Source organism: Coregonus clupeaformis, chromosome 13 (assembly GCF_020615455.1).
Source record: "Coregonus clupeaformis isolate EN_2021a chromosome 13, ASM2061545v1, whole genome shotgun sequence".
In the NCBI taxonomy this organism is placed as follows: domain Eukaryota; kingdom Metazoa; phylum Chordata; class Actinopteri; order Salmoniformes; family Salmonidae; genus Coregonus; species Coregonus clupeaformis.
Window position 1 is genome coordinate 55119659 of NC_059204.1, and position 27552 is coordinate 55147210.

Sequence of the window (27552 nt, forward strand, 5' to 3'; positions counted from 1 at the left end):
CGTGTTTGGAGGACAAAGAATGCTGAGTTGCATCCAAAGAACACCATACCTACTGTGAAGCATGGGGGTGGAAACATCATGCTTTGGGGCTGTTTTTCTGCAAAGGGACCAGGACGACTGATCCGTGTAAAGGAAAGAATGAATGGGGCCATGTATCGTGAGATTTTGAGTAAAAACCTCCTTCCATCAGCAAGGGCATTGAAGATGAAACGTGGCTGGGTCTTTCAGCATGACAATGATCCCAAACACACCGCCCGGGCAACGAAGGAGTGGCTTCGTAAGAAGCATTTCAAGGTCCTGGAGTGGCCTAGCCAGTCTCCAGATCTCAACCCCATAGAAATCTTTGGAGGGAGTTGAAAGTCCGTGTTGCCCAGCGACAGCCCCAAAACATCACTGCTCTAGAGGAGCGTGAACCCGCCGGACCCTAGCAGGAAGGGCCAAGAAAAAAGTGCTGGCTTAAGGTACTGTATGACTTTGTATTGAGTAAAATTAAGATCACTCAAGTTAATATTTAGATTTAGAGTGACTGACATGAATTGGAGCATAAACAGGCTTAGTCTACACTCAGGTGGAACAACGGATATGCAATGCATTTGTCAACAATGGTTGTGCCAATTCATTATATCACAACGGTTGAGAGTGCATACACACTTGCAATGTAGCCTACATCCGTTGTTAAACTCGACTGATTGACTAAGCCCTAGAGGTTATGTAACTTCACATGATTTAGCCTACGTCAATCCAGATCTGAATGTTTGATATTCGTTTTACTGTACACTGTTTATAGTAATTGACGCCAAAGCTAATCACTGGAAAATCCTACTACAAGGACTCGGTCAGGTTGACAAACATCTGTGTCATATAAACAAAGACACACACCAGGGATTGCCAGGGTGAGTACACTGAGCAGTCCGGAAAAGCTCCTAATGTGCATTTAGTGACTGAATACAACAAAAAATAAACAGTACAGCGACATGATCACACAGTTGACAGTTCACTCTCCGCCTCTCAATCACATGCTCGCTTGCTCACTCGCTCACCCACTCACTCACTCACTCACTCACTCACTCACTCACTCACTCACTCACTCACTCACTCGCTCACTCACTCACTCGCTCGCTCGCTCACTCACTCACTCACTCACTCACTCACTCACTCACTCACTCACTCACTCACTCACTCACTCACTCACTCACTCACTCACTCACTTACTTGCATAGTTTAGCTTTATGATTATTGTCATTTAAGGTTATTGGGCCGCTATTTCAGGAGAGGAACAACATGCATGACCTTCTAGCTCTCCTCTCTGCTGAGACAGCTCTAACAGTGGTCCTCTCTACAGGCTGTCCTGCTCCGCTCCCCTTTGGCACCAGCTCCTGCCACAACAAAAGAGGAGCGGTCTAAAGAGTTCCTGCTGGATACAGGTCATTCAAATGATATCACACGCATACGTATGTGTGCAGGCACGAAATCATTCTGTCTCTCTCTCTCTCTCTCTCACACACACACACACACACTGCATCATTCGTGGGAGACAACATGTTTACTGTTGCCTTGTTTTAGGATTGGAGATATTTAGGCCTACAGATTCTGTCATCCATTTCCCACAATGGACATGTGTCCGCTAAGTGTTGCAGTTGGGCTTCCTCAGTTGGTGGATAGGGCATAGTTAGGAGAGATGGGTGACTGACAAGGACAAATAAAACACATGCACACACACACTCTCTCTCCTTCTCTGTCATTCTGCCCCTGAGCAAGGCAGTTAACCCACTGTTCCCCGGGCGCCGATGACGTGGATGCCGATTAAGGCAGCCCCCCGCACCTCTCTGATTCAGAGGGGTTGGGTTAAATGGGGAAGACACATTTCAGTTGAATCCATTAAGTTGTACACTAGGTACACTTGACTAGGTATCCCCCTTTCCCTTTCTCTCTCTCAAACACACACATTCATGTGTTAATACATTGTAATTACTTATTTATTTGATGTATTCTCTCTCTCGCTCTCTCGCTCTCTCTCTCTCTCTCTCTGGAGATATCTAGGACTGGGGAATCAGTCAGTCTGATATTGTTACAGAGTTCTAGTGCAACTCTCGAGAGTGCAGTGTTAAAAAGAAACTGAAGGTTTATCATTAATAACTTTCTATAATGAATACATATTATTTTAATATTGATTGTTGAGAGTTTTAATTACTCAACAAGTAGTGTCCCAGGGTGGGATCAAATAGTGTCTCAAAAGCAGGCAGAAAAGGTCATATAAGGGCACAAAAAACATGCTATGGCTATACCCGACCGGCCGGGGCGTGTGTAACAAGATGGCGCCGAAAGACATGGCAGCTCTGCTTCTAGCTCCTAAGCAATTTTGCAGTATTTTGTTTTTTTGTGTGTTATTTCTTACATTACTAGCCCAGAACTTTTTTTGTGTTATTACATACAGCCGGAAATAACTTTTGGATAGCAGAGCAGCGGTAACTCACCAGCATTACGACCAAGAATACGACTTTCCCGAATTAGATCCTTTGTTCGTACCCCCCAGGGCAATTGAACTTATCCCAGAGGCTGCTCCAAGACGCCGATGGTGGAGAAGAAGTATTCGGAGTGGACTTCTAGTCCGACTCAGGAGGCGTGCACACCATCCACTGCTTCCGAGTATATTACTCGCTAATATTCAGTCTCTGGACAATAAAGTACACGAGCTCAGGGCGAGGATCTCCTCCTAGAGAGACATCATGGCTCTCTCTGGATATACAGTCCCCGTCCATACAGCCAGCTGGGTTCTCAGTACATCGCGCAGACAGGAATAAAGGACTCTCCGGGAAGAAGATAGGCGGTGTTGTATGTTTCATGATCAACTACTCATGGTGTGATTGTGATAACGCACAGAAACTCAAGTACTTTTGTTCACTCGACCTAGAATGCCTCACAATCAAATGCCGACCGTATTACCTCCCAAGACAATTCTCTTCAGTTATAGTCACAGCCGTGTATATTCCCCCTTAAGCTGATACCACGACGGCCCTCAAGGAACTACACTGGACTTTGTGCAAACTGGAAACCACATATGCAGAGGCCACATTTATTGTAGCTGTGGATTCTAACAAAGCAAATTTGAGATAAACGCTTCCGAAGTTCTATGAACACATTGACTGTAGTACTCATGCTGCTAAAACGCTTGACCACTGTTACTCCCCCTTCCGGGATGCCTACAAGGCCCTCCCCCGCCCTCCCTTCAGCAAATCAGATCACAAGTCAATTTTTCTCCTCCCTTCCTATAGGCAGAAACTCAAACAGGAAGTACTCGTGCTAAGGTCTATTCAACGCTGGTCTGACCAATCAGAATCCATGCTTTAAGCTGTTTTGATCACGCGGACTGGGATATGTTCCGGGTAGCCTCTGAGAATAACATTGTCGTATTCACAGACACGATGACTGAGTTCATCAGGAAGGGGATGTTGTTCCCACTGTGACTATTAAAACCTACCCAAACCAGAAACCGTGGATAGATGGCAGCATTCGCACAAAACTGAAAGCACGAACCACCGCATTTAACCATGGCAAGGTGACTGGGAATATGGTTGAATACAAACAGTGTAGTTATTCCATCCGTAAGGCAATCAAACAGGCAAAACGTCAGTACAGAGACAAAGTGGCGCCACAATTTAATGGCTCAGACACGAGACGTATGTGGCAGGGTCTACAGACAATCATGAATTACAAAGGGAAACCAGCCACGTCCTGGACACCGCCGTCTTGCTCCCGGACAAGCTAAACACCTTCTTCACCCACTTTGAGGATAGCACAGTGCCACCGACGCGGCCCGCTCCCAAGGACTGTGGGCTCTCGTTATCCGTGGCCGACATGAGTAAGACATTTAAGCATGTTAACACTTGCATGTCTGCCGGCCTAGGCAGCATCCCTAGCAGCATCCTCAAAGCATGCGCAGACCTGCTGGCTGGAGTGTCTACGGACATATTCAATCTCTCCCTATCCCATTCTGCTGTCCCCACTTGTTTCAAGATGTCCACCATTGTTCCTGTACCCAAGAAAGCAAAGGTAACTGAACTAAATGACTATCGCCCCATAGCACTCACTTCTGTCATCATGAAGTACTTTGAGAGGCTAGTTAAGGATCACCTCTACCTTACCTGACACACTAGACCCACTTCAATTTGCATACCGCCCCAATAGATCCACAGACGATGCAATCGCCATCACACTGCACACTGCCCTATCCCATCTGGACAAGAGGAATACCTATGTAAGATTGCTGTTCATTGACTATAGCTCAGCCTTCAACACCATAGTACCCTCCAAGCTCATCATTAAGCTTGGGGCCCTGGGTCTGAACCCCGCCCTGTGCAACTGGGTCCTGGACTTCCTGACGGGCCGCCCCAAGGTGGTGAAGTTAGGAAACAACACCTCCACTTTGCTTATCCTCAACACAGGGGCCCCACAAGGGTGCATGCTCAGCCACCTCCTTTACTCCCTGTTCACCCATGGCTGCGTGGCCACGCACTCCTCCAACTCAATCATCAAGTTTGCAGACGACACAACAATAATAGGCCTGATTACCAACAATGATGAGACAGCCTACAGGGAGGAGGTGAGGGCCCTGGTGCCAGGGGGATAACCTATCCCTCAAGTCAACAAAACGAAGGAGCTGATCGTGGACTTCAGGAAACAGCAGAGGGAGCACGCCCATATCCACATCGACAGGGCCGCAGTGGAGAAGGTGAAAAGCTTCAAATTCCTCGGCGTACACATCACTGACAACCTCAGGAGGCTGAAGAATTTTGGCTTGGCCCCTTAGTCCCTCAAACTTTTACAGATGCACAATTGAGAGCATCCTGTCGGGCTTTATCACTGCCTGGTGCGGCAACTGCACCGCCCGCAACCGCAGGGCTCTCCAGAGGGTGGTGCGGTCTGCCCAACGCATCACCGGGGGCACACTGCCTGCCCTCCAGGACACCTACAGCACCCGGTGTCACAGGAAGGCCAAAAAGATAATCAAGGACATCAACCACCCGAGCCACGGCCTGTTCACCCCGCTACCATCCAGAAGGCGAGGTCAGTACAGGTGCATCAAAGCTGGGACCGAGAGACTGAAAATCAGCTTCTATCTCAAGGCCATCAGACTGTTAAATAGCCATCACTAGCCGGCTACCACCCGGTTACTCAACCCTGCACCTTAGAGGCTGCAGCCCTATATACATAGACATGGAATCACTGGTCACTTTAATAATGGAACACTAGTCACCTTAATAATGTTTACATACTGCTTTACTCATTTCATATGTATATACTGTATTCTATTCTACTGTATTTTAGTCAATGCCGCTCCGACATTGCTCGTCCTAATATTTATATATTTCTTAATTCCAATCTTTTACTTTTAGATTTGTGTGTATTGTTGTGAATTGTTAGATACTACTGCACTGTTGGAGCTAGGAACACAAACATTTCGCTACACCCGCAATAACATCTGCTAAACATGTGTATGTGACCAATAAAACCGATGTCTAGGCCCCTTAGTTCCAGTGAAGGGAAATCTTAATGCTACAGCATAAAATGACATTCTAGACGATTCTGTGCTTCCAACTGTGGCAACAGTTTGGGAAGGCCCTTTCCTCTTTCAGCATGCCATGCCCCCCGTGCACAAAGCGAGGTCCAAACAGAAATGGTTTGTCGAGATTGGTGTGGAAAAACTTGACTGGCCTGCACAGAGCCCTGACCTCAACCCCATCAAACACCTTTGGGATGAATTCGAACACCGACTGCGAGCCAGGCCTAATCGTCCAACATCAGTGCCTGACCTCACTAATGCTCTTGTGGCTGAATGGAAGCACGTCCCGCAGCAATGTTCCAACATCTAGTGGAAAGCCTTCCCAGAAGAGTGGAGGCTGTTATAGCAGCAAAGGGGGGACCAACTCCATATTAATGCCCATGATTTTGGAATGAGATGTTCGATGAGCAGATGTCCACATACTTTTGGTCATGTAATGTAAGTAAAATACATAGGCCTAAAGCCGACAAATAAAAACAGTACAAAATATCCTGATTTTGTCCAGAATAAGCACAATGCGTTTCTATGGGCTTAATATGCAGACCTAAGGTTGTAGCCTGTCTTCCCTTCATTGGGACGACTCCCATTGTTAGGGCGAAGACGTGGTCATTTCGTCATACCGATCTCTGGTGAAGGAAAAGCAGCCAACAAGTGCTCAGCATATGTGGGAACTCCTTCAAGACTGTTGGAAAAGCCTTCCTCATGAATCTGGTTGAGAGAATGCCAAGAGTGTGCAAAGCTGTCATCAAGGCAAAGGGTGGCTACTTTGAAGAATCTAAAATCTAAAATATATTTTTATTTGTTGAACACTTTTTTGGTTACTACATGATTGCATATGTGTTATTTCATAGTTTTGATGTCTTCACTATTATTCTACAATGTAGAAAATAGTAAAAATAAAGAAAAACCCTTGAATGAGTAGGTGTTCTAAACCTTTGACTGGTACTGTATCTTTTTAAAATATATTTTCCTTTATTATTTCCCCCTAACCCTACCACCCCTCCCCTAATTGGAGTAATGGACAACAACACTTGGGCTGTGTTAATTCTGTTATTTGGATTTATGGTTTATGAGAAGACGTTTTTCAAAATGTCCAAGATGGAGGAAAATCTATTCTGACGGACCTTATGGGTCCTTGAGGCAAATTTGTTCAGCATGAGGAAAGACCCCTACATACAGTTTCAAGTCTCTAGGTCAAACGGAGCGGCAGATGAGGGTTTAAGTGAGACTGCTTATGCAGCGCCAACTATAGGTCAATCGGTGCCATTCTTTTTGACCAAGTTACTCATGCCCTCTAGTTTCTGTGTGCCAAATTAGAAAAAAAGTAACCAATCATTGACCATAAGTGAATCCCTAAAAACATTTGCATATTACCCAGCATCCTTTTCTGCAGGTGAAGTTTTGATTTACAATATTATGTTGTTCCTCATATTTAGCAAATGTAATTGTTTTGATGTTCATTTTCCCTCTGATTAATGTTGTACTTTCAGTTTTATGAAATGTAAAAAAAAAAAAATGTTACATTTATCACCATAACATAAACAACTGAAGTGCAAAATGCCAAGTTATCAATAACTTTATAGCCAGCCACAACTGCTTTGTGAATGTAACAGTGGCTAAGAGGATGCCTTTGTACAGTCAAGTTATCCTTCAAGTGGTTAATGTGAAATTCCACGGTTGTAGATTAATAACTACCACAGACAATGTAATTGAACCTCAAAGTATACATCTAACACATAAATTCACTATCTTCATATAGAGTCAATATATATAGAGTGAATATATAGAGTGAATTTCTAGGCACTTAAAGTATAGTAAGTATACTTGTAAGACATAATTTGAGATGTACAATCATGACAGAAATTATTGGCACCTTTGATAAAGCTGAGCAAAAAATACTGAATTTAATAAATAATACAAATACTGAGCTATATTGTATGCTAAAAAAACGTGGAAAATTACATTATTAAAGAAAAAATGATTACTTGTTAAACAAAATATTTTTCTGTGAGCAATTGTGTTAGTAATAAAGAATATAATTTTCCAATTTGTTTGATCATACAATATAGCTCAATATTTGTAAAAAAAATTTATACAGTCTTTTTTGCTCATCTTTATCAAGGGTGCCAATATTTTCGGTCATGATTGTACATCTCAAATTATGTCTTACAAGTATACTTACTATACTTTAAGTGCCTAGAAATTCACTTAGTTTACTTTTTAAAGTACTCTAACAGAACTTTAGTTTATTTAGTACAACTTAAGTTGTTCCAAAATAACACTACATAAGTACACATTAAATACATGTATGCATTACAGCGCTTGACATTAACTTTTTTAGCCACTTGTCCATCGGACAAGTAGGACTGATTTTTTAGTTGTCCGAAAGCTCAAGTCATTTGTCCAAAAAAAAAATATATATATAATCTGTATCACCATGGGACAAAACGGTGACTGAAAATTGTGTTGTATCATGCAAGGAACCACTTCACAAAATAAAATGCATTATCATCACTGGTATTGACAATGGAAGGTTGCTGGGTCTCTATTCCCAAGTATTATAAATCCTGCCGTTGTAGCCTTCAGCAAGGCACTTAACCCCCTACAAAGTAAAATACTGCACTGATAGGCTACTATATAAAACATATGTGGCCAACCCTCCGTCTGGAGAGTAACTGGGTGTGCAGGCTTTTGATCCAACCCTGCTCAAACACACCCGAGTCAACTTATCAAGGAACTGTTGAGCAGCTAATTTTTTACAATGTGTTAGAGCAGGGCTGGAACAAAACATGCACACCCAGTAGCTGTCCAGGACTATCCTGGAGGGTAGTTGGTGACCCTGCAACATTACAATTACAACCAAATACTTTTTATGTCTTTATAAAATAATTCCCTCATTCAATGAACCAGGGATCAAATGGCTAAGGTGAGCAACTTCAAAGCAAGGTAGCTAACTAAGACATGTTAATCTATTTGTAAGGGTAAAATATTCCGTTTTCAGGGGAGATCTTGACAGCATAGGAGTTACTGTACTTGTCAATTAGGCTATTCTAAGAATATTTTTTACTGAATAGAAGAGAATCCCAGGTTTCAGAATTATTTCTCAACACCAAATTTTCAGTGCTTGAGAGACGGTTTACAACTGGAGTATGAAGCATTGGTTCATCAACTGCGCACCCGTTGTCACGATTCAGACAGACGACCAGAGGACCACAATTGCGTCACACCAGAAAGTTTATTAAACTTAAGGGAAAAGGGAAGTAGGGAGTGAATGAAGGCTCCAGGGGTAACAGGGATCCCGTCCAATGCGCTGGGTCTGTGCCCCCCCCAGTGGCAGCGATGCGTCCTATGAAGCCGGTGGTGGGTGGTCCAGAAGTCCTGGGGGAGACACAGACACAACAGGGCGGAATGAAACCAGGCAGCAGTACAGTTCAAGGGAAATCCAAAATACGTAGTAGCAAGGCAGAAGGCTGGTCAGAGTTACCGGGATTGAAGAGTAGTCAGGAGTCGTAATGGCAGAAGCAGGTCTGGATCTCCTGAGGCAGAAGAGTATCCAATAAACAGGCAGGTCCGGGGTCACAAAACCAGGGTGAGCCAGAAGCGCGAGCAAACAGGTTCCGGGTGTGAGCTTTGCAGACGATCTGACACCGGAGAGCTGAAAGACAGGGCCTTAAATACTGGGAGAGGTAGTGGGTAATGCAGCGCAGCTGGCAGAGTAATTAGAGCAGAGCAGAGCAGGGACAGGTGGAGCTAGTTAGGCTGAGTAGAGAGAGTGGTGAGCAGAGTGGAAGAAAATTAAGGTGGTAACCCGGTGGAGTGAGAGGCCCATGACAGAACCCCCCCAAGGGACGGCCCCAGAAGTCCCAAGAGCAACACCACGCCGGGCGGGAGGAGGGGAGCCGGAGGAGGGCTAGAACTCCTCCCGAACGGTCCGAGTGAACGTCCTCATCCTCGGAGGAAGCCGGAGGGCCGTGGTCGGGAGATGGGACAGGTCCCGAGACAGGATCAGGCACAGGACAGGAAGCCGAGCGGGCCGGACGGTTAGGGACCCCTCTGGGGCGGCCCCTACGGATTGCAGGTTGATCAGGATGCCGTTGGTGGAAAGCGGTGATGAGAGTCCTATCCACAATCCGACTAGCTGGCACCCAGGTCCTTTCTTCAGGTCCATAGCCCTCCCAGTCAATGAGGTACTGGAGACCCCTACCCCCTCCGTCTGGACCGAAGCAGGCGGCGGACGGTGTAAACCAGACCACCATCGACGAGCCGTGGAGGAGGAGGACCAGGCGCAGCAGGGACCAGCGGACTCTCATGGATGGGCTTAATCTTAGACACATGGAAAGTGGGGTGCACCCTCAGGGAATTAGGCAGTTGGAGCCGGACAGCAGTTGGGCTAATCACTCTTATGATAGGGAATGGGCCAATGAACCGAGGTGCCAGCTTCTGCGACTCCACCCTGAGTGGCAGGTTCTTCGATGACAACCACACCCCTTTGACCAACATGGTAGGTGGGAGCAGGAATTCTCCGACGGTTGGCCCCGGTAGTGTAGCTGGCAACGGACCTGAGGAGTGTGGCTCGGGCTTGTGACCAGGTGCGGCGACATCGACGGGCAAAAGCAAGTGCAGATGGGCAAGTAACCTCCTCCTCCTGGCTGGCAAACAGAGGAGGCTGGTATCCATAAACACATTGGAAAGGGGACATACCGATGGCAGAGCAGGTCAGAGAATTGTGTGCGTACTCCACCCATGTCAATTGCTGCGACCAGGAGTGGGGGGTTGCGTGAAGTCATGCATCGCAGTGCCTTCTCGAGCTCCTGATTAGCCCGCTCTGACTGCCCATTGGATTGGGGATGGAATCCGAAGTCAGACTGACTGTGGCTCCCAGCAGGTGACAGAACTCCTTCCAAAAAGCGGAGGAGAATTGTGGACCACGGTCAGAAACAACATCCTTTGGCAGTCCGTGGATCCGGAAGACGTGTTCCAGGACCACCTGGGCGGTCTCCTTGGCGGTTGGGAGCTTGGGGAGGGGAATGAAGTGTGCCATCTTGCTGAAACGGTCAACGATGGTGAGAATGACGGTCATGCCACTTGAAGGGGGCAGCCCCGTGACAAAGTCAAGGGCGATGTGAGACCAGGGACGTCTGGGCACAGGCAGGGGCTGCAGCAATCCGGCTGGGGGCTGGCAGGACGACTTGTGTTGGTTGCAGATGGGGCAGGCTTGGACGAATTCCCGTACATCCTTCCTCAGAGAGGGCCACCAGAACCTCTGGGCGAGCAGGTTGTAAGTGCGGGTGGAGCCAGGGTGACAAGCTAGGCGGGAGTCATGTCCCCACTGAATGACCTGGGACCTCAGGTCTTCGGGGACAAAAAGGCGGTCAGCTGGGCAAGTGCTGGGACCTGGCTGGTTACGGAGAGCCTCCAGCACCTGTTCCTCAACAGCCCAGGTCAGAGCTGCAACGATGCAGGGACTTGGCAGAATCGACACAGGGTCCTTGGAGGGGGTGTCATCCTTCTGGAATTGACGGGAGAGGGCGTCTGGCTTGGTGTTGCGTGATCCAGGCCGGTATGACAGAGTGAAATTAAACCTGGTGAAGAACAGGGCCCAGCGGGACTGCCTGGAGTTCAACCGTTTGGCCGTGCGGATGTACTCCAAGTTCTTATGATCGGTCCAAACGAGAAATGGAATGGTGGACCCCTCCAGCCAGTGACGCCACTCCTCCAAGGCAAGCTTCACAGCCAGCAGCTCACGGTTCCCTATGTCGTAATTGCACTCAGAGGGGGACAACCGACGTGAGAAAAAGGCACAGGGATGGAGCTTCCTATCCTCCGCAGCCCACTGAGAAATCACAGCACCAACTCCCACATCCGAGGCGTCCACCTCCACAATGAATTGCCGGTCCACATCAGGCATCTGGAGGATGGGAGCGGAGGTGAACCTCACCTTGAGGGTACTGAAGGCTTTGTCGGCTGCTGGGGTCCAGGTGAAGGGTTGCTTGGTGCTGGTTAGAGCAGTGAGAGGGGCAGCAACGGTACTGTAGTTCCGGATAAACTTACTATAGAAGTTAGCAAACCCCAGAAACTGTTGCAGCTTCTTTCTGTTCTCCGGAACTGGCCATGAAGTGACTGCTGATACTTTGGCAGGATCCATTTGGATACTTCCCTCTGCCACTATGTACCCCAGGAAGGCCACTGTCTTGACGTGAAACTCACATTTCTCTGCCTTGGCGTGAGAGGGAATTCTCCAGAAGACGATGAAGGACTTGCTGGACATGGCGGGTGTGTTCAGACAGGTTTCTGGAGTAAATTAAGATGTCATCCAGGTAAACGAAGACAAACTTGTTTAACATGTCCCGCAGTACATCATTCACTAGAGCCTGGAACACAGCAGGAGCATTGGTGAGGCCAAAAGGCATAACCAGATACTCGTAGTGGCCTGTTGGTGTATTGAATGCGGTTTTCCATTCATCTCCCTCCCGGATCCGCACTAGGTGGTAAGCGTTTCTGAGATCCAACTTGGTAAAAACAGTGGCTCCCTGGAGCAACTCAAAAGCAGAGGTGAGCAGAGGCAGAGGGTAACGGTTTTTCACTGTGATGTCGTTGAGTCCCCTGTAGTCGATGCAGGGGGCGAAGAGATCCGTCCTTCTTCCCCACAAAGAAGAAGCCAGCACCAGCAGGAGATGAAGATGAACGGATTAATCCTGCGGACAGCGAGCCATTGATGTAGTCCTCCATGGACTTTCTTTCAGGAGCAGACAACGAATAAAGACGACCCCTTGGAGGAGCTGTTCCAGGGAGGAGGTCGATGGCACAGTCGATGCGGTCGGTGAGGGGGCAGAGATGTGGCTCTTGCTTTGTTAAACACCTCCCTGAGACCATGGTAGCATTCTGGGACATTGGAGAGGTCAGGAGCGGAGTTAGTAGGTACTGGCCGAGGGGGGTAGTGCGGCAGCAAGCAGGCAGGTTCGGTGGCAGTCCTCTCCCCACTCCCTGATCACCCCGGTCACCCAGTCGAGCTGAGGGTTGTGCCGGGCGGAGCCATGGGTAACCCAGGATGAGGGGTTGGCCTGGAGAGGGGGAGCAGGTGAAACTGGATAGTTTCTTGATGGTTTCCGGACAGACCCATCGAGACCGGGGCCGTGACATGAGTGACCGATCCGAGTAAGTGTCCGTCCAGTGCCCGGGCAGGAATAGGAGGTGTCAAACGGAGGTTCTCCAGTCCCAGTTGGCGTGCCAGCTTGATGTCCATTATGTTGGCTTCGGCGCCAGAATCCACCAGAGCAGCCAGGGTGTGAGTTGAGTCAGAGAGGCGGAGGTGAACTTGCAGCAGGGGTTTGCGGTCGGAGGACTGGATGGTCATTGAACTCAACCGGACTCCCCCTACGCCCGGTGAGCTTCGGCCCTTTAAAGGGCAGGTTACCACACGATGTCCATCACCTCCACAATAGAGGCAGAGGTTTGAGGTGAAGCGGCGCTGGCGCTCTGCAGGAGTGAGGGAGGCTCGCCCAATCTCCATAGGCTCAGACTGATCAAGCTGACCTGGGTGAGTGGCAGTAGATGACAGGAGCCCAGTCGGATCTCTCCGAATGCCGGTAGTAGGTGGACCTTGGCGCCCCCTCTCACGGCGACGGGTCTGTATCCTTCTGTCGATCCTGACAGTCAGTGCGATGGCTTCATCAAGAGTGGAAGGCAGTTCATGGGAGACCAACTGCGTCCTTGATATAGTCAGCCAAACTATGGAAGAACGCGTCCACCAACGATGGTGTGTTCCAAGAACTTCGTCTAGCCAGGGTTCGGAAGTCGATGGAATGGTCTGCGACTGTACGTCTGCCTTGTCGAATACTGAACAGTTCACGAGACGCCTCTGCGGTGGGTGAATCCAGGTCAAACACCTTCAGCATCTCCTCAGCAAACAGGTCGAAGGTTGCACATGCGGGGGTTTGACGTTCGAACTCTGCTGTTCCCCAGAGTCGAGCTCGGCCCGTCAGGTGAGTGATGGCATACCCAACTTTAGCCCCCTCCGTGGCGAAGGTCCTTGGCTGCAAGGAGAACTGAAGTCGGCAGCTAGTCAGGAATGGCCGGACCTGGGTTGAATCGCCGTTGAACCGCTCGGGGTTTCCAATCTTGGGTTCCGAGCAAGCGGCTGCAATGACCGGGGCAGGTAACTCGGGGCTGGGCTGGTGGGCAGACTGGCTGGGGTAAGGTTGGTGAGGAGTTGAATGATCATGGCGAGTTGTTGTTGCTGCTGCTGGAACTGCTGCTCATGCTCATCGGTTTCCATGTCGGGAAAGTGTGCGCTGAGTCCATAATGGTCAGATCGTACTGTCACGATTCAGACAGACGACCAGAGGACCACAATTGCGTCACACCAGAAAGTTTATTAAACTTAAGGGAAAAGGGAAGTAGGGAGTGAATGAAGGCTCCAGGGGTAACAGGGATCCCCGTCCAATGCGCTGGGTCTGTGCCCCCCAGTGGCAGCGATGCGTCCCATGAAGCCGGTGGTGGGTGGTCCAGAAGTCCTGGGGGAGACACAGACACAACAGGGCGGAATGAAACCAGGCAGCAGTACAGTTCAAGGGAAATCCAAAATACGTAGTAGCAAGGCAGAAGGCTGGTCAGAGTTACCGGGATTGAAGAGTAGTCAGGAGTCGTAATGGCAGAAGCAGGTCTGGATCTCCTGAGGCAGAAGAGTATCCAATAAACAGGCAGGTCCGGGGTCACAAAACCAGGGTGAGCCAGAAGCGCGAGCAAACAGGTTCCGGGTGTGAGCTTTGCAGACGATCTGACACCGGAGAGCTGAAAGACAGGGCCTTAAATACTGGGAGAGGTAGTGGGTAATGCAGCGCAGCTGGCAGAGTAATTAGAGCAGAGCAGAGCAGGGACAGGTGGAGCTAGTTAGGCTGAGTAGAGAGAGTGGTGAGCAGAGTGGAAGAAAATTAAGGTGGTAACCCGGTGGAGTGAGAGGCCCATGACACCCGTATCAACTGTCTGACGGCCATTTAAGGTTGTACATGAGCGCCGGTGGAAAGTTGTTTAGGGCATTGGACATGACAATGACATTAATACATGCTAAATAGTTAACTAGCGAGATAACTAGTCAAACACTGGCACGCATGCAGGTGATGCACACCATTACTTTTCCAGGATTTTCATTGCTGACCAAATATTTGCTATAACTGGGCAAATAACTCACTAACTAGCAATGAATATCAACAAATGTGCACACACTCGCTTTGATCTCAAAAACGCATATCGCGAATGCATGATTGAAAGACCGCTCATGCCTGTCAATGCAGACCTACAATAATTATACTGCAATGCGCTCTGCAGAAATTGGGAGGACATCGCATCCAAGGGACACTGATCCAATTCTGTTCGGAGTAGCCTAATTGTTTGATATTGTGATTTTTTGTTTTACTTTTCCATTCGGACAACTTAAATCTGTAATCTGCTTGTCCGACATACTTGCCCCGGACAAATGTTAACGTCGAACCCAGCATTTGTATATTAGAAATATAAAAATAGGCATACATACGTCACGTGTGGCTCAGTTGGTAGATCATGGCGCTTGTAATGTCAGGATTGTGGGTTTGATTCCCACAGGGGACCAGTATGAAACTGTATGCAATCACTACTGTAAGTTGCTCTGGATAAAAGCGTCTACTAAAATGTAAATAAGATATGTTCATCATGTACCATTATTTTGCAACTAAATTAGTACTCCAAAGCTAATTAAAGTGCACTTTTAGTATATATGGGATATGCTAGTGACATTATTAACACACTTCTGATGCAAAATAAATCTAAAATAGCTTAATCTTCATGACTAATGTTCAAACTTAGACGTCAAACAGTATCAAGGTTCTGGTCTAATGCTTCTAAAAATGCTAGGCATAATCGTGTTCATGGAGCCCTCAACTAGCCTTACACCTCAGATTAGGGTGGTTTTTCTGTTGGTGTAACCTAACATTTTGTTTCCATACTACTTGAGAATAGCTTTAACTGTCACTAAAAGTATATTTTAAGTGTGTATAGAGTACATTTCAAATGATGTCTTACAAGTACACTTTAATTGGGTGATTTTAGTACCTAGAAGTACACTTAGGTGACTTTTAATAGTACTATAACACAACTTCTATACAACTTTAATGTGTTTAGTACAACTAAAGTTGTTCCAAAATAACACAATTAAATGTACACATGAAATACATGTGTACTAAGTATATTCAAAATACAAAAAATTAAGTATACTAAGTATACTTTTTCCCGCTTGGGTATGCCTCACCACACGCCCACACTTACCAATCTCCTTGCCCAGTCCAGAGTAGCGTAGTGACCCAGCCGACGACACCACTGCACAGCTCTTGTAGGGTCCAAGGTCAGAGGTTATGGGATGTAGGGGCAGCTGGGACGCCCAGGGCAGAGCGGAGAAGGGCTCGAGGTCAGGGGTCAGGGTCGCAACTTCTACCTTGTCCTTCAGCTGGCACAGCAGCTCTGAGCCGCTCACCTTAGGACGAGTGTCCACGCCCCCAGGACCAGAGAACTCCACACCATACTTATTCATCGCCTGGGAGAGAGAGAGAGAGAAATGGATTAAGGAAGACAGATTATGGGGGGAGAGAGAGAGAGAGAGAGAAATGGATTAAGGAAGACAGATTATGGGGGGAGAGAGAGAGAGAGAGAGAAATGGATTAAGGAAGACAGATTATGGTGGGGGGACAAGAGGGAGAGAGAGGGAAAGATAATGTTGATGGAGAGGTTTTAATAACTTCACTGAATGTTTCAAGACTCTTAATAACACTGCTAGCTTATTTTGTGTTAACTTATTTTTTTACATAAAAGATAGGACACATGGAAATGCATTTCCTTAGGCATTAATACATGCAAACACATTTATTTTTTACTGTGACACAGCATCAGTGAGATTCAAACCTATAATATTCTGTTCCCCATCCATGGAATTAGTCCACTGCGCCACCAGGATGGAGCTAGCATGCCATGTTGTTTTTACACATACAACGTTTTTCATTTTAGTCTATTCAAACAGACCCCATTTCAAAGGAAACAAGCACTCCTTAAGATCAGTTGTGGCCAATTAGTGGGTGCGGCCAACACACCTGAACACACTTAACAAGATAAAGGCTAGAGAGAGTTTTGTTGATGCTGAGAACGGAATGTAAATGTTTTTAAATAACATTCTTAGAACGTTTTCTGAACATTACAAAAGTTTTCTTATGGTTTTTATGGAACGTTTTCTTAACGTTCTCGGAACAGCAGTTGAAACAATAACAAATTGAACTCCCCACCACTGTTTCGCTAAAAAGCTGAGGGATGGGGCTCGAAAAATGTAACTCTCAAATTCATAGACAGAGCTATGGATGCAAAGACCGACTATCCATGATACCAAAATTATAATTTTAACCATGTTTTGAGGCTACACCGTGTTTGTTTACATTTATTTTGTTTACAAACGTTGGAGTAAAACAAGCTTATATTTGGGGTTCTGATGGGGTACGACAGTTGAACTAAGCTCACGATGCATTTGTAAGTTATATTCTTCAAGAATATATTATTAATTTATAAGTCCAAAAATGGATGCAGCTACTGCAGATTGCCCCTTTAAATGAAACCTGTAGGAAACGTTATGCTGAAGTACTGAAATTCCCACAGAAGAACGTTGTTTCTTAACATTCTTGGAACAATTTGAGAACATTACTTTAAAGCAGGGGTGTCAAACTCATTCCACAGAGGGCCGAGTGTGTGTGCGGGTTTTTGTTTATTAAGACCTAGACAACCAGGGGAGGGGAGTTCCTTACTAATTTGTGGCCTTAATTCATCAATCAAGTACAAGGGTGGAGCGAAAACCCGCAGACACTCTGCCCTTCGTGGAATGAGTTTGAAGCCTGAGTTTTTACTCACCAAAGTAACAACACAGTGTGGTCAAAAACTTAGCTGCAGTGGCTACTGATAGCTAGCATGAGGACAAAGATGACCTTTTTTAAGAGAAAAAAAATGAACAGTATTTCAATGTCGTCGATGTATCAGTGTGGATAAAGGTACAATTTGGAGTACAGTGTATATCCCATCCCTGCATTATACGTTTTCCGACCCATATCTCGCACCGGTTTCACAGTGTTTTAATGTAACCTTGATTGCGTTCCGACCCCAGTGCAGCTCATTGTAAACAAGCGTGATGGTAGGGTCGGTATCTTCTGGCAACAGTACAAGCAGCTCTGACTTCTCCTGCACCACCGGCAGACTTGCCTCTGGCTCAAAAGGAAAGTGGAAAATCATTCCTGCCTGTTCTAATTGTTTAGTCTGTTCTTCATTTGTTTTTCGTCCTCCAATTTGTTTGGTCAACTTTTCGGCCTGTTCTCTGTTAGTAGGCTACCAGCGTTTTTCAAACCTGGCTTAGTACTAGCGCGCTACAGTAGCTGACTGACTGTGCTGTTGTGATAATTTCCATCTGCTGGAGCCTTCCGATCGCTGTCTTATTGTTCACTCTTCCCCTCGTCTCCTGTGTCCAACGCAGCCTCTGGATTATTGCCTCTGGAATCTATCGATTTTGGATTTACCTCACTATATCACTGTTGGTTTAGCTGATTCTCCCTCGGTATCATTATTTGATAACTGGTTAGATGGCATTTTGTATTTCCAAAACGTTGGATTACTTTAATGTAAGCTACTGATAGCAACTGGTTGACTCATGCAGTCAAGTAACGTTAGCAGGCTGGTAGGGCTACAATTAGCAGGTTAGTATGGCTAACATTAGCAGGCTAGTTGGCTAACAACCTTTGTTTAATTTGAAGTTATTTCTGTTGGGAGTTTACATTATAGGGAACAGGCTGGCTTGCCGTGTCCTCCGCAAAAACATTTTCCGGCATGACTTTGGCATTCTGATCGGTTTTATGTTCCTTTTAGGAAACGTTCCGTTAAAGTAATAAACGTTATGTGCTAGCTGGGCTCTTTCTCTCTTCTCTATCTCCCTCCGCCCCCTCACCTGATAGTTCTGCACCACTTTCCTCAGCCTCTTCCCCAGCATTTTACTGGACATCTCGTCGTCCCAGACCTCCCCGAGAGCTCTGTGAGGACCAAAAAATTCTGCATCCCCGACTGTTCCACTAAGCTCCCCCCGACGTCGGCCCCCAAACAGGGTCTCCATGGCCCGCATGAAGGGGCGCGGCAAGAGCCAGGCGAAGAATCCCGATGACTCTCGCTCTCTCATGGGGTGTTTGGGGTGTGACTCCTTAGCTGTGACTTCCTGTGTGTGGTTTGGGGAGGAGAGGACTGGGATTGGACGGTGGGGGTTGCCAGGGACGACGCCGGGGAGCTTCTGGGGGTCAAGGTACATGGGCTTGGCCCCGCCTCTCAGCACCTGGGGAAGAAGAAGAAGATTGCATGAAATAGAAGAATGGACAGAGTCTACTGTATGATACAGTATGAGGATTCATGAGCCTATGGCTATGAGTATGTCCGATGGGTTCAAAAGTAGTGCACTAAATAGAGAATAGGCCATTTCGGACATGCCCATGTTCTGCTGCTGATGCTCCCTGACCCCTCTAGAGAGACAGACAGACAGACCTTGATGATGGAGTGTGCCCGGGGCTGGGCGCGGGTCCGTGCCCGCACCCCAAAGATAGCATCGGTGACTGGTACGCTGTTCTCGGCGCAGAGGGCATAGAGCATTGCCATGGAGATGCAGAAGAGGCCCATACACAGCGCCCCGCGACGGGCCCGACGACGTAGACGCCACAGCAAGCTGACGCGGTCCATCGCTGCCCCGGGGTACTGGAGAGGCGGTCGGGTGGATGTAGAGGGGGGAGGAAGAGGTGGAGAGGATGGAGGGGGGAGAGAGGGTTGGGCAGAGGGGGTTCGATGGAGAGAGGGGGAGAGGGGGAGCGGAGAGAGGTAAGAGAGAAAGGGGTGCAGAAGGAGGGGTAGAGAGGAGGGGTGAGAAAGTGTGGAATTTGGGGTTGGAGAGAGAACAGCAAAGAGGTAGGGAAAGAGGAGAGAAGGGGGAGAGGGATAGGAGAAGGGGGTTAGAGTGAAAATTGGGGATGGGAGTCAGAAAGAGAAGGAAAGAGCACCATGATGAGAAGATGACAGTATGAGCCTTCCGACAACAAATTGTTTACTTTCAACAGCCCATGGCAACGCGAACAACACAATACTGTACCACAGGAGGAGATTAACATCAAAAGACCAGACTAGCAGAAACACACCTCCAGTATGCTATATATACATGGGCAAAATACATATTTTGATGTCTCACCCCTTTTCACCTACAGTATACTGTATATTCAAACAGTTTGGGAAAACACATATTTTGAACGCTCCCTTTTCATCTACAGTACAAGAGTGAGCCTGCCCTTTCTACACAGTGTTATATTAACATAACAAACACAGACATGTTTTTTGTTAAATGCTGTGAGTCAGGTTGATACAGAAACGAGGGATGAGAAAGGAAAGAAGAGTCAGACTAGAAAGGAGGATAACAATGAGGTGCAGCGATGAAAGAAGTAGAACATATTGCGAGAGGAGGAAGAGAAAAGCGAGCCTCGTCACTGAGACTGCCTTGAGCCAGTCGGGCCAAGCGAAGGATGGACACTGGAGAGCGAGGAAGTGGAGGAAGGAGTGGATGACCTACAGAGAGATGTGGGTTGAAGGAAGGAGGGAGAGAGAGGGAATGTCCTATGAGGAAGAGAGAAAGAGCTTGATTCAGACTGACCTATGGAAAAAAATCTCAACAGGAATGAGATGTAATGATGGAGAGAGAGAGTGGAGCAGGGCCAGACAGAAACAAAGAGAGAATACCGTCAGAGAGATGGGGGAGGGGGAGCTGTGAGTTGGCCTTTAAACAAGGCTGGACTGGACACTGAAGCGGAGGAGGAAAACTGTCTTTCACTCAGAAGGGGAGAGAGGGGCTGAATTCTGATTCTCTACCCTTCTCTCTGTAGTGTGCAGCTGCCCACTTTAAAAGCATTGGATTGATTTAAGTGTGAGCAAGGAGTTTCCACCATATACAGCATCTTACATCAGCTCACTCTTTTGAAATTGAGTGGGATTGAACGACTGCAAGGTTAGGGAACAGGTGCACACTCTGAAGAGAGCTGTAGGGAATAAGTGCACACTTACACTGCATTCGGAAAGTATTCAGACCCATTGACTTTTTCCACATTTTGTTACGTTACAGCATTATTCTAAAATTGATTAAATAAAGAAAAGTTATCATCAATCTACACACAAAACCCCATAATGACAAAGCGAAAACAGGTTTTTAGAAATGTTTGCAAATGTATTACAAATAAAAAACAGAAATACCTTATTTACATAAGTATTCAGAACCTTTGCTATGAGATGTGAAATTGATCTCAGGTGCATCCTGTTTCCATTGATCATCCTTGAGATGTTTCTACAACTTGATTGGAGTCCACCTGTGGTAAATTCAATTGATTGGACATGATTTGGAAAGGCACACACCTGTCTATATAAGGTCCCACAGTTGAAAGCGCATGTCAGAGCAAGAACCAAGCCATGAGGTTGAAGGAATTGTCCGTAGAGCTCCGAGACAGGATTGTGTCGAGACACAGATCTGGGGAAGGGTACCAAAACATTTCTGCAGCATTGAAGGTCCCCAAGAACACAGCGGCCATTATCATTCTTAAATGGAAGAAGTTTAGAACCACCAAGCCTCTTCCTAGAGCTGTCCGCCCGGCCAAACTGAGCAATCGGGGGAGAAGGGCCTTGGTCAGGGAGGTGACCAAGAACCCGATGTTCACTCTGACAGAGCTCCAGAGTTCGTCTGTGGAGATGGGATAACCTTCTAGAAGGACAACCATCTCTGCAGCACTCCACCAAACAGGTCTTTATGGTAGAGTGGCCAGACGGAAGCCACTCCTCAGAAAAAGGCACATGACAGCCCACTTGGAGTTAGCCAAAAGGCACCTAAAGGACTCTCAGACCATGAGAAACAAGATTCTCTGGTCTGATGAAACCAAGATTGAACTCTTTGGACTGAATGCCAAGCATCACGTCTGGAGGAAACCAGGCACCATCCCTACGGTGAAGCATGGTGGTGGCAGCATCATGCTGTGGGGATGTTTTTCAGTGGCAGGGACTGGGAGACTAGTCAGGATTGAGGGAAAGATGAACGAAGCAAAGTACAGAGAGATCCTTGATGAAAACCTGCTCCAGAGAGCTCAGGACCTCAGACTGGGGCGAAGGTCCACCTTCCAACAGGACAACGACCCTAAGCACACAGCCAAGACAACGCAGGAATGGCTTCGGGACAAGTCTCTGAATGTCCTTGAGTGGCCCAGCCAGAGCCCGGACTTGATCCCGATCGAACATCTCTGGAGAGACCTGAAAATAGCTGTGCAGTGACGCTCCCCATCCAACCTGACAGAGCTTAAGAGGATCTGCAGGGAAGAATGGGAGAAACTCCCCAAATACAGGTGTGCCAAGCTTGTAGCATCATACCCAAAAATACTAGAGACCGTAATCGCTGCCAAAGGTGCTTCAACAAAGTACTGACTAAAGGGTCTGAATACTTAAGTAAATGTGATATTACAGTTTTTTAAAATAAATTAGAAACTATTTCTAAAAACCTGTTTTTGCTTCGTCATTATGGGGTATTGTGTGTAGATTGATGAGGGGGGAAAAAACAATTTAATCAATTTTAGAATAAGGCTGTAACGTAACAAAATGCGGGAAAGGTCAAGGGGTTTGAATACTTTCCGAATGCACAGTGGTGGTCAGAGGCCATACCAACCAGAGAGGTCACATGAGTCTGAATTTAGAGAGTTTACACTGTTTAATCTGCTGATTGTTGCTTTCATTATGTGGTTAGATACTGTTTACTGTCTGTATATATATATAGAGAGAGAGACTAATTAAAGAGAATAATTAAAGAGTTGACGAAAATAATGAATTGGGAGCAGGTCGAGATCTGCTTGCTTGTTATCTTACACAGACACATTAGCTGAGCTAAAGCTACATGGAACTGTAGGGAACCTTCGAAATCAATATGTTCATGTTACATTATTTATCTGCTGTAGCGAACAGGCGCCCTTGCCCAGAGCAGAGCCACAGGCTTAGTAGGTCTATGTCCCAAATGGCACCCTATTTCCTACATAGTGCACTACTTTTGACCAGAACACTATGGGCCCTGCTCAAAAGTTGTGCACTAAATAGGAAATAGAGTGCCATTTGGGACGCAGCCCTAGTAGCTAACACTGGACCCTCCCTCAGCCATCCTCACATTCACAATGTACAATGTACATCCAGTGTATAGGCCTACTCCAGCCAACCCACTGACCTGGTAACACAGCCACAGGCCTAATGGCTATTGCTCCCTATTCCCTATAGTGCACTACTTAAAAAAAAAAAAAAGAAGTAAAAGAAGAATCCAGCGAAATGGCACAAGTAAGTCAAAGGTTTAGCCAACAAAGCTCCAGACTGACCTATGAGAAAAATCTAAACCGAAACGAGATGTAATGGTGGAGAGAGCAAGTAGAACAGGGCCAGACAGAGAGAAAGAGTGAATACAGTCAGAGGGATGGGGGGAGGGGTAGCTGTGAGTTGGCCTTTAACCCTAGAACCGCCTGGCCTTTCAGCCTTTAAGTACCCGCTAGAGAACATTGCCAGGCGTTTCCTATAGCATATGCATTAGATGCATATCAACCCGCAAGGTGCAGCAAACATAAGCAAAAACGCTTGATAAATAGTGCATAGACTATTATAAAGATTAGTTGGATGTAGAAATATTTGTGGAAATATATCAATAAAAAGAAATAGTTATTTGCTTAGATAGTCAATTATATGTTTTGTATAATTCTACAAAGTCCTAGAAAAAATGTTTATAGCCTATTTTCGTTTTCCCTTACAATAAAAACATTACAGTGTCATCCATTTGATCAACTTTATTTGTAGATTTGATTAGACCTAGTAATAGCGTTATAGTAATTAATAAAGTCCAGTTACATCTTATTTTGTCAAAGTAGAAACTAAAAAGATAATAATAATATAACCAGCCAGGTCACAGGTGAAATTATTTGCCGTACTACTAAACAAAAGCACCAGTGCATGGACAATTGTAAAGAATGAATTGCATAAAGAAATATTTGTGGAAATATATTCATGACAAGATATACAGTAAAAACAGTCATTTACTGATTGTATGGGACACTGTATTGTGTGCCCTTATATGCGTGCCTTTACGCATGAATCAATCTCGTCTTCTCTTTATGCTTTGGGTCCACAGTCAGCACACAGCTTCGGGGCTTTATGTGAGCAAGCCCCACAAACAAATCGGTTGCACTGCACATAGTTTTCATTGGCCTTGTTTCGTGTGTACCTGCCGTAGGTGTCGCATCATCTCTCTGATGTGGTTGCGTGTCATGGTCTCTCTGAAAAAGTCCACCCCATACCTATCAGACCAAAATGACTCCACATCCATCCTCTTTCCGCTGTATGCTCAATATCTGATCCTCCATCCTCCATCCGACTCATCTAAATTCTGTTGTCAGTGCGTCCATTCGTTTGGTTCGGCTTGCCATTGTGAACTACACACATTGTATGTTGTACTCAGTGTCTGATTTGACTCTCCAAGGGGAACTTATATACAATTTCCAGCCTTTCATTATAAAATAATTAGACCGCCCACAATTCTTCATTATTGCACTATTGTTCTAAATGTATTTATTTATAAGGGACAATGCACATTAATCAACATCAATATTACAATAATGCAACATCCATATAAATGTGCCGGGTTAGCCAAAAGCTAATTTGCACCCGTAGTACCTGGGCAGGTAAGGGCAATTACACAGCCACAATACTCACTAAAACAATACAAAATACAAATACATTACATCCAATAATATATCATTCTAACAACAACAACTTAATCGTAATAAAAACACTATCATCAACTGTCGTCTTACATATGAGGAACTGTACTCATGTGTACAGGTTTGGAAAGAGTTGAGCCATGTTTTCAATTTACATTTAAAAGTACCATAATCAGTGCAACTTCTCAAGTCCATGGGCATTGCATTCCAATATATTGTAGCTCTAACAGAGAAGGCCAATTGACCGAATTTACTGTGTCGAAAAGGGACAACGCAATCCCCTCTAGTTACTTCCCTTTGTTATCCTGGAGGTGCTTTCCTTGAGCATGATATGCCAGCATAGGGGTGGAGGGGCAAGGCCATGCAGGATCTTAAAGACAAGGCTTGCATCTACATACTGCTTAAAGCTATCAAGACTGAATAAATTATGTTTGTGAATGATGTGACAACTGTATGGTTTGTTATCAAAAATCTTAAGTGTTTGTTTATAGAGTGATTCAATTGGTTTCAGAATAGTAGCTCCTGCTTGAGACCAGCATGTGAGGCAATATCTCACATGTAAGAAGATCATAGCATGCATATATAGTTTGGAGGCCTCCAGAGGAAGGTAAGGTCTTATAAACCAAAAGTTGGATGGTCCAAACTTGACAGTGTTAACCACATTCTTCACCCGTTTCTTCAATGTAGAGTTGGAGTCCAAAATTATCCAGAGATACTTGAAGTTAGACACAACTTGAAGTTTCTCCCCATTGACAAGAACAGCTTGTTGGGAAGAATCAATGGATTTCTTAGAAAAGTACATACAAACAGTCTTGTTGATATTTAAATGCAGGCAAGAATTAGTCATCCATTTAGAAATGTGTACCATAGCTTCAGTTAACTTGTTAACAACTTGTCTATTTTTTTAGTTTACATACAGGACTGTATCATCTGCATACATCTGCATGTTAACTTGTGGGCAAGCAAGTGGGAGATCATTTATATAGATGTAAACAGAAGGGGGCCTAATATTGAGCCTTGTGGGACGCCAATGTTATAGTAAAGAGAGTCCGACTGAGTGTTCCTAAAAATAATCCTTTGACTTCTGTTTGTCAGAAAGGAATACATCCAACTAATGGCTTCAGTGGAAACATTAAGGGAGGATAGTTTGGATAGGAGGACCCAGTGCTTAATTAGAGCCGGATCCTGCCGGAACAGGATCCGGCACCTCTTAGTTTTGGACTGTTTCATTCCGGAACCCATTTGCCAGGATTCGGTACCTCTCGTGACATGAAACATTATTTTCACTGTTTGCAATGTAAAAATTATAATAAAAGCAATCAGAGTTAATTCACGTTAATCCTCTGTAATTCTCCTGGATGCCCCCTAAAACACGTAATGTGAAAACAGTGCCTGATATTCTAAAAATTGATTTGTGTTGGGCTGGCCCGGGTTTATGGTTTGCGCAACATTGTAGCCTATATAGACCAACGCGTGGCCATTGTTGTGGTGAGAGAGAGAAGCGCGCCTGTCTCTCTCACAGAACTAGAATGAGATTCACTTTCTATGATCTCTCTCTCTGCTCTGATAGACATGAGCCTGCAACTCTCATCTCTCCAGTTTTGCACTTAATCATTTATTTCCTTATAGAATCATAGCCGCGGGAAGGGTGCTGGAGGTATCGCAGCACACTGATACATTTAAATACGTTTGCCAAAGTTATAGAATAACTGCTGTCAGTCAAAACAGGCCTTTCGCGATATTTCAAATACAATCGCGGGAAAACACAGATCCTGCTGAAAAGAGAAGACTAATCTGTCTGTAGGCTACCAAGATATCAACTTCCAAATAGACCTATTGAGCGAACAGCATTATTTTACAAAGTAAAGCAAGAGAGATAAGCTTTTGGCACGAGCGCATTGGCCATCGCTGGTGAGTGAGCTGCGCATCAAATCAAATCAAATCAAATTGTATTGGCCACATGCGCCGAATACAACAGGTGCAGACATTACAGTGAAATGCTTACTTACAGCCCTTAACCAACAGTGCATTTATTTGTAACAAAAAAGTAAAAATAAAACAACAACAAAAAAAGTGTTGAGAAAAAAAGAGCAGAAGTAAAATAAAATAACAGTAGGGAGGCTATATATACAGGGGGGTACCGGTGCAGAGTCAATGTGCGGGGGCACCGGCTAGTTGAAGTAGTTGAAGTAATATGTACATGTGGGCAGAGTTAAAGTGACTATGCATAAATAATTAACAGAGTAGCAGCAGCGTAAAAGGATGGGGTGGGGGGGCAGTGCAAATAGTCCGGGTAGCCATGATTAGCTGTTCAGGAGTCTTATGGCTTGGGGGTGGAAGCTGTTGAGAAGTCTTTTGGACCTAGACTTGGCACACCGGTACCGCTTGCCGTGCGGTAGCAGAGAGAACAGTCTATGACTAGGGTGGCTGGAGTCTTTGACAATTTTGAGGGCTTTCCTCTGACACTGCCTGGTATAGAGGTCCTGGATGGCAGGAAGCTTGGCCCCAGTGATGTACTGGGCCGTACGCACTACCCTCTGTAGTGCTTTGCGGTCGGAGGCCAAGCAGTTGCCATACCAGGCGGTGATGCAACCAGTCAGGATGCTCTCGATGGTGCAGCTGTATAATTTTTTGAGGATCTGAGGACCCATGCCAAATATTTTCAGTCTCCTGAGGGGGAATAGGCTTTGTCGTGCCCTCTTCACGACTGTCTTGGTGTGTTTGGACCATGATAGTTCGTTGGTTATGTGGACACCAAGGAACTTGAAGCTCTCAACCTGTTCCACTACAGCCCCGTCGATGAGAATGGGGGCGTGCTCAGTCCTCTTTTTTTTCCTGTAGTCATCTCCTTTGTCTTGGTCACGTTGAGGGAGAGGTTGTTGTCCTGGCACCACACGGCCAGGTCTCTGACCTCCTCCCTATAGGCTGTCTCATCGTTGTCGGTGATCAGGCCTACCACTGTTGTGTCGTCAGCAAACTTAATGATGGTGTTGGAGTCGTGCCTGGCCATGCAGTCATGGGTGAACAGGGAGTACAGGAGGGGACTGAGCACGCACCCCTGAGGGGCCCCCGTGTTGAGGATCAGTGTGGCAGATGTGTTGTTACCTACCCTTACCACCTGGGGGCGGCCCGTCAGGAAGTCCAGGA

The 27552-nt window shown here is 46.1% G+C and overlaps 1 protein-coding gene across 2 annotated transcripts in view; it reads right to left on the bottom strand.

The window, feature by feature from the left end:
• st6gal1 (ST6 beta-galactosamide alpha-2,6-sialyltranferase 1) overlaps positions 1-27552 on the bottom strand; it is a 134218-nt gene that overhangs the window by 74393 nt on the left and 32273 nt on the right. For both annotated transcript variants that reach the window (XM_041894629.2, XM_041894630.2), the window contains 3 exons: positions 19136-19342; positions 18555-18929; positions 15857-16121 (listed from right to left, as the gene is read on the bottom strand). In XM_041894629.2, the coding sequence (XP_041750563.1) occupies positions 15857-16121; positions 18555-18929; positions 19136-19342 (847 nt within the window). The remainder of the gene's footprint in view (positions 1-15856; positions 16122-18554; positions 18930-19135; positions 19343-27552) is intronic.